The 8,102-nt window shown below is 37.8% G+C and overlaps 1 protein-coding gene across 1 annotated transcript; it reads right to left on the reverse strand.

Moving 5' to 3' along the window:
• Positions 1-5,044: 5,044 nt before the first annotated feature.
• LOC104601848 (protein RADIALIS-like 3) lies at positions 5,045-6,367 on the reverse strand. The gene is made up of 2 exons (XM_010265337.3): positions 5,845-6,367; positions 5,045-5,330 (listed from the first exon to the last, which is right to left on the reverse strand). The coding sequence occupies exons 1-2, from the start codon at positions 6,117-6,119 to the stop codon at positions 5,303-5,305; spliced, it is 303 nt and encodes a 100-aa protein (XP_010263639.1). The 5' UTR covers positions 6,120-6,367; the 3' UTR covers positions 5,045-5,302.
• Between the last annotated feature and the right edge of the window lie 1,735 nt (positions 6,368-8,102).

An 8,102-nucleotide genomic window follows, 5' to 3' on the forward strand; every position in this document is an offset into this window, starting at 1 on the left:
ATAAGTCTTGCCCATTCTCATACATTGGCTTCCTTCTAACCTCATTAGATAGAAGAGACACAATAAATTCTTCTAGCTTCATTGTATCTTTCCCGTACAACAATGTTGTCACCAAGTTTTCATACGAATCAAGAAGTGAGGTAAGAAGTAAAATGGCCTTCTCTTTTTCCTCCACCTTGACATCAACTTTCTCTAGTTGATCCAAGATACTATTGAACCCATTTAGGTGTTCTAAAAGATTCCCACCTTCTTCCATCTTCAGCCTGTACAACTGCCGCTTCAGATATAGCTTTGTCGTTAAGTTTTTTCCCAAATAAAGCTTATTCAGCTTATCCCACAATTCTAGTGCAGAATCTTCCTCCATAATGTTATCAGCTAGGAGCAATTGAATCATACTAACACACCTTGACTCGATGTCCTCCCAATCAATGCTCTAGCCAAGCCTTATTGAACCAGGATGTCTTTCCCCCTTCTTTGCCATAGGGTAAAACTGCCTTTGCCATCAAACCTCTCAATCTGGAACTGAGAACGTGTACCTTTTGCTGCCATTATCTCTCAAGTAATTTTACAAACATCTTGTAAATACTAACCTATGAGCTCTGATACCACTTTGTTGGGGCCTCACAACAACCATCCACAATAAAATAACAAGGTATTTGAAATAGCAAGTACAAGAAATATAATGGAAGCAAAAATGATAATATCCAAGCAAAGACAAATAAAAGTATGCACCACATAGAACATAAAGATTTACGTGGTTCGGCCTTACCGCCTACGTCAACGGGAAAGACAAAATTTGTTCTTCACTATGAAAGAAAACTGAGAACAATACAAGTACCTTGCGGCTTGCAGCCCAAACCAACCCTTACCCTTGTACACCCGTTCTCCCTTTCCTCTAAACCCGAAAAACAAAAACAAGATAAAAAAATCCACTCTCACACCATGAGCACTTTGTATTTTTTCTCTCACACCTTTTCTCCCAAAAAAACCTTAACCCTATATACAAAAAAAAACTTTTATATGTAAAACCTTTTTAACCTAAAGAGGGGCCACACCAACCATTAGATTAAAATTAATCCAGTGGTTGTAAAATAAGACACAATCATAACAGTAACCTTGTTCAACTTTCAAATGCTAAGTCTAATAGAAACATCCTAAAAATACAAAATTGTCCTTAACAATTCATTAAATTTTCAAAACATGCCCCTACATTTCCAGTATAGTATCAGATGACAATGCGGTGCTAGCTTTGACCTTTGATGAGCTAGAGGTATTATTTTTAGAACTTTTTCAATGTTTTCTTCACTCTAAAACATAATCCACAGCACCCCTTCTGCCCATTTCGCATCATAGCCATTAGACATGTTCATGGGCCGGGCCGGGCCAGGCTTTTACTCTTCATTAATGGAAATATATTAGGTCCGAGCCTGAGCCCGGCCTGACCAACGGGCCTACAACTTGGGCCCAATCCCGACCCTGATAAAAAGCCTGAAGCACAAAGCCTGAGCCCGAGCCCGAAGCCCGACCTAATAAAAAAATAGAATTTTTCCCTATTCAATAATCAATATGAATTAGAATTTATTTATATTAAAAAAGAATATAAATTCAAAATTTATTTACATTAAAAAAGGAATATAGAGAAGGGAAAATGGACGTGGAGAAGAAGGGTTCGGCTGGAAAAATAATGGAAAGAGGTGAAAAAAAGAGAGATATTCGACTAGGGTTTTTAGGTTTAATTATAGGTTGGGCCGGGCTTTTTGGCCCAAGGTTAAGCCCGTGGGCCCATGTACCTGTTCAAGCCCGTCCGGGGGCCAGGCCATAGATTTTTCACTCTCTACAAAATGCCACTTGCATTCATTGTTATATCAATCAACACCTTCCTGTTGAGGCATAGTTCGTAGTTCGCACCGTTTCTCCGTTTTAACTTTCTCTAGATTTCTTGCTATCCTTTTGATCTAATCCATAGTTTACACCGTTACCTTCTATGCTCAAATGTGCTTGGAAAATATAATAGAATAGAGAACATCGGTCTTATAGGGTTTTAGTTGGGAAGTTTGAAGAGGATAAACAATGTTTTCAAAATGGAAGGATAAATTTGGGATTACAAAAGAATTTAATGACAACTATAAATGGCCCTAAGACTGTGTTTGGTTGTAGTGCAATTTTATTTGCACCAATACAAAGGTATAGGAGTGCAAATGAAAAAAAATGCAAGTTCTTGTTTAATTTTAATTTGGGTTTTGCTTTATTTTGCTTCATGTCTTAATTTATTTCATTTTTACTGCAATCAAACATAATAAGTTAAACTTTGAAATAAAAATAGGTCAAAATTTATATTTAAATCATTTGCACTGCCATAGGTTTGCATCAATACAAATTTATTTGCATTGCAACCAAATACAGCCTAAACATTTAATTGATGGAGAACATGTGGAGCCATCTTAGAAGGCATTACAGGGTATATAAAAGTACTTTCGTCAAATCTCAAGGTATATATATACAAGTAGTTAATCTTATTAAGGGTTCGACTATGATATGGGAAAGACATTATATCCAAAAACATGTTAACGAATCAAATGGTATTTATCAAAATTCATGGGTGAGCTTTGATTTATCAAAACTCTTTTGTTGGTATCATAGATTTTCCCCTTATAAAATACAAGGTTTTATACTGCACATATTTGTAGTTATACTCTTTCCAAACTGAACCTTAAAAAAAGAGATGCTGAAACTGTTGGGAATGATTCCTATATTTTTTTTATGCAAATTAAAGAGATTTTAGCAACAAATAACAAGCATGTAGTAATGAAAACAAATAATCAAACACAAAACAAGCAACAATAGTAGGCATCAAGATTTATATGAAAACCCCTTGATATGGAGGTAAAAAACTACAAGACCAAAATCCGAATCATTTACTGTCAATAATAATAATGAAATACAATATTTTTCTATCTAGTTACAACTAAATGATGAACTTGAATTCCAATAACAAAAAATATCAACAGATAGATAAGAAACAAGAAATCTTTTCAATTCATTAGGTAGCCTAAGCTATTAGTGTTGAGAGAAGAGAGAGAGAACTATTCCCAATTGGCTGAGTAGCCAAAAACGTATTAGCGAGACAAAAAGTCTTTTCACTTTCCAACCTTTCGTTTTATCTTTTTCTTCTTTCTTTTTTTTGTCTTTATTATTGAGTCCCACCTTATGATATATACTAAAGTTCAAATGGGGGAGCTGGCCCTCTTCCACCCACATCCCGTTTTAAGAAAATGTCCTTTTGCATCAATTCGTCTTGATCCAAAATCACACGCGCAAAGTTGCATGCCAAACTTATCAATCACTCAACACTGTTACCTGATACCGGGAGAATCGAGGAAAGAAGAAACAAGTGGAAAGTGTAACTTGACCAAAACACTGTATTTGTATTATCTCCATGACATGATAGCCTCCAATCCCAAGGAGGCAATCGGCTTGGCAGTTGGCAATTCCCCTCCTCCATATTGCCTTGATTTAAGGCCCTTGCTAGTTTTGCTGCATCCACCTCACTCCGAATCTAGCACCAAAGTTCAAATGGGCCGGAGGAGATACAAATATCAATACAATATTATCAGAATATTTACGAATTCCGCACAAAGCCAGACGGGAATTTGGATATAAAAAAGGGAAGATCACACATTAAAGCTGTGTTTGGTTTAAAGGAAAAAATAGGAAAAAGAAAAGCTGTGTTTGGTATACTTTCTATACGTTTCCATACATTTTCCTTTAAACCAAAGCCTAAGGGCCTTGTCGCACGTGGCACATTGCGTATTAATCATTGGATTGGTGTCAGTGGAGAATCAGGCCAACACAATGTGGTGTACGTCATACGTGTCATAGCTAGATGCCCATCCACAGTGAAAGTAGAGGTGATTGGTGAGTGATCAAATGTGCATTTTTGTAATGGGTTCAAGGTCAACGGTTGACCCAGCCGGTCTAATAGCTGTTTGGAAGAAACAACCTCAACTGTTTAGGCGATTTATTACATATGATATGATACGTTATCGGTTACTCCCACCGCTCGAGTGAAGTCTCTGATTGTTTGTGTTAGAATATTGATTGTGAATTTGTAATCCCTTTCTTTTTTTACCCTACACGTTTAAATTCACACGGAGAACGACCCATCCTGTTTTTTTATTTTATTTTTCTGTACGGTCAAAGTTTTCCATTCCGTACACAGTGATGCAGCGTATCCCTGGAAAAACTGTGAAATCACTGCCATTGATGCGTTTCTGTTGCCCATCTTAATTCACTTCATCCGATTCAAGGTGAGGCCACAAACAATACATCTAAGGGCCGTGATTCGTGGTTCTAGCCCGTGGCAACTCCAACGGGCGTAGCGGATTTTTGAGCGCTTCGAATGCTCCGGTCCCAGTTTACTACTGGTTGGGCCAGTACCCAGTAATATGATGCTCTCTTGGTGGTTTTGAAGTTTCCCGCCTCCCTGTCCTTTCTGAAGTAGTCTAGAAAACCATCTATTTATCATGCTTCGCCGAAACGGTTTCCTTGGTTCTCATCTCAGCACCGATTTTTATTACTTTTTTTTTTTTCAGTTTTTGTCATCCACCAATCTTTTTCGTTATTCAGCAATTGCTTCCAAGAATTCGAGATGGAAGCTCTTGATTCCGACCAGAATGTGCCAATCAGGTAAGCGATCTTTATCTATTAGCAGGGATTCCATACTCCGTCATCGTTCCTCTGTTCCGATCGTCATCAATTCTTTTTTTAATTTCTTTCTTTCTTTTCTTTCTTCAGTTTGAAAATGTGCTAGGTTTTCGTTTCCTTTTATTACGTCTCAGATATAATTGATCTCCATAGCCAAGTGGATAGTGATGATTATTGGTGCTACTACCTTTGATTTAGGGAATCCGATCCAGTAGATGATGAGTATTTGATCGTTTAATGTTCTCTTAAGATGTAGTTCCCCTTCTAGATCTCCATTTTTTTTTCTTTTGTTGATTTAATTAGGAAAGTGGACAAGTGCTTGCTAATGTAGACACAAATGCAGAATACATACTTGCATTAGAGAAGTTGCTAGTTTATTACAGTACATAGACGAAGAAGGAGAGACCACTAGCTGATGGTTCATCCTTGTTTCAAGCTTTCAATTATATATTTATAACGACTTCTGGAGTGAAAAAGAAAAGGGAGAAAGAAACTAAAGGAGAATCACGGCAGAGAGTTTAGCTTTTCCACGCTTCTGCATCTACTTTCTTTTACAGATCTGCTGATATGATCTACTTTAGTACATGGTCTTTAGACTTCACTGGAGCTTTAGATACTCCAAAAGCCTGTACAAGAAGAAACAGTCATGAATCCATATAGAGAATTTACGCATTCTCAATTGTTCTGTTTGAAAAGTAAAATTAGAAATTCAAACAGTAAAGTTTCAGTTAACTATTTATCAGACAAAGTGCCATCTAGATTTAAAAAGCACCGTTCTCAAGTGACGACGAGTAATATAGCAAGTCTGGAAGGAATTCAAAAAGCAGAATGAAATACTGAGGCCGCTCCATAGAACGATTCTTATTGAACCTAGAACTAGTCACTAGTATATTATGCTTGAAACATTAGAGCCTAGTATCTATCTATCTATCTATCTATCTATCTATCTATCTATCTATCTATCTATCTATATATATGTATGTATATATGATCCAGGGTAAGTCTTATTGATCAGTTATGGCTCTTGAGCCTACGCAGAGAAAATGGAACATTGGGTGCACGAAGATGGGACCAGGAACAAACTTACGAAAACAATCTAATTGGGTATAGTAGTAGGTAATGGAGTTACTGGTATACTACCTTTGCTCCTCGTCACCGATGCCCTGGCTGCTACTCCCCGAAGACTTGTAATTGGGGAAAGGAACTTTGCCAGACTCAATATGCTTGAGATCCTCTATGAGGATCTCATAGTGCCTCTTTACTTCCTCTGCAGATTTTCCACCTACGGCCTTGGCCACATTTTGCCATCGGTCGGGGGTGTCCTTGTCATATAAGGCCAGGGCCTTCTCGAATAATTTGTTCTGTTTGGGTGTCCAAGTTGAGCTTGATGAGCCGCGCAGAGAGCTGGATGCCATTAGTTTAGTAAGGGATGAATGTGAAATTTAACTCTACTAAGAAATTAAGAGTTGCTGTGAAGGACAAAGAGGCTAATGGAGTATTGTGGATGGCAAAGAGAAAAGGCAGTTGATGGCAAGGAGTTGTATGTGCGTTGAAGTTCGGGAATTGGTGAATCGAAATGCTAATAGAGAGATGAGAGAACACAAAATGGATGGACAGAGAACTGCTCCAGTCGAGGGAGGGGAACTGAAGGATGGCTTGAACAAGAGATTGCCATGCGTGCTCCTTATAAACTGGAGTAAAGCGTGATGGGGCAGAGACAGTTGGCGAATCTGTTTTCTAAAAGGGTACAAATACGCCAATACGGTATAACTATAAGAGCCACAAGCTGGTGCAGGACAAAGAACAACAAGAGGGGAGAAGAATCAAAGGACGGTCTCTTCTTTCTTTAATTCTTTCTCTATTTTTGTGTCATTTTTCATTCCTTTAGAACATCAATAGAAAAGATGGATTTCCATGACAAATTACTAGCAAGTGGGATTATATACTAGGATACTTATAATTGATTGGCAAGAAAACAACTCCTTTCCTTCCACCTACCAAAACTATGAAAGATACTCTGTCCTCTTTCAATGGGATTCTGTTGCTAATATTGCTAATTGAAGCAATTTTGCATAATTTGGTCTAGGGAACAAGAAGGTTATCGGCTGCCAAAGTTCCATTATGTCTATACTCAAGTGGTCTGAACATTGATACAAATTATTCTGATTATGTCGTATGCCCATCAAAAGATAATATCTCTATCCCCGATCTTCTCAGTGTTTCTACGGTATTTACCTTTCTCAAGAATGTGATGGGGTTGCAGCCAAGAAGTATTGATTTTAGTTAGTTTTTACCGCGTGTGACTGGGTGGGGGTGGGGCGGTCTTGCACGTCACAGACAATTGGGGAATCCGATTTTTTTGGCTTCAGATTGGGGATTCTCATTTACCAATTTTATTCAGAACAAAATTCAGAAGCGTTTTATCTGGCTGGTTAAGTCCGTATAATGATAATAGTCTTTTTTATGGCTGAACCAGAGAATCAACAGATTTTGCTCTTTAATTCATGGACGGGTACCCCCAGAAATTCAACACAAGGGTCGAGTGTTTGATTTGGTCGAAGGCTTACTTCACACAACTTCGTGTTAGTTCATTGACAGTATCAGTGTTGGATGGATTCTGGAATCAACTAACGTATGATGCAGAGAGAATCCTGGTGACAGCCCAGGCTGAGAAACATGGACAGCCAAGGGTTTCTCAGCTCATCCCTTTCTTCTGCTGTTAATTTTCTCCGGTTTTTTCCCGAAACCAGTGTTGGATGGTTTCGGGTACTAATGGTCTGTTATGGTCTTTATAGGTATGGGTATGGTGATAGAAGTATTATTTATATTTTACATGTAAAAATAGCAACAGTTCGAAGTACCTGTAAATATCTTGTCTAAAATCTTTGTTGGTGTCCTCTAATTAAAGTTGCAAAATTACGTTTGCTAAATTTCCTAATTAAACAAGTTCATATATTTTTGTTAATACTTGAAACAACCGTTGCGAAAAGAATAAACATATAAAAAATAAAAGACAGTGACCATAAAAGTTTCCAAGCTACACTTTGTGGGGCTTTCAGTTGAAACTAATCTGAAGTTGATAATCATATATTAAAAATACAATGCATTCGAGTTACAGTAAAATCTGCATAATTCTAAAAAATCTCATTTTGTTTGTTGTTCCAAATGCATTTGTTGCTGTTAGACACGTTCATACTCATAGTGTGTTGAATGAGCATCTCACTTCCCTTAAAAAGACAGGAAAAATTAAAAGGAAATGCTTGTGGTACAATCGAGAGGGTCTGTGGGTAGGGATGACAATTTTCCCCAGGGCGGGGTTGGGACGGGGATTAATACGAATCTCCTATCTGGGTTGGGGTAGGAGATGGGGATTGAGGTTCCCGCCCAACCCGACCTGA

Source organism: Nelumbo nucifera, chromosome 1 (genome assembly GCF_055504915.1).
Source record: "Nelumbo nucifera cultivar China Antique chromosome 1, China Antique-T2T, whole genome shotgun sequence".
Lineage (NCBI taxonomy): Eukaryota > Viridiplantae > Streptophyta > Magnoliopsida > Proteales > Nelumbonaceae > Nelumbo > Nelumbo nucifera.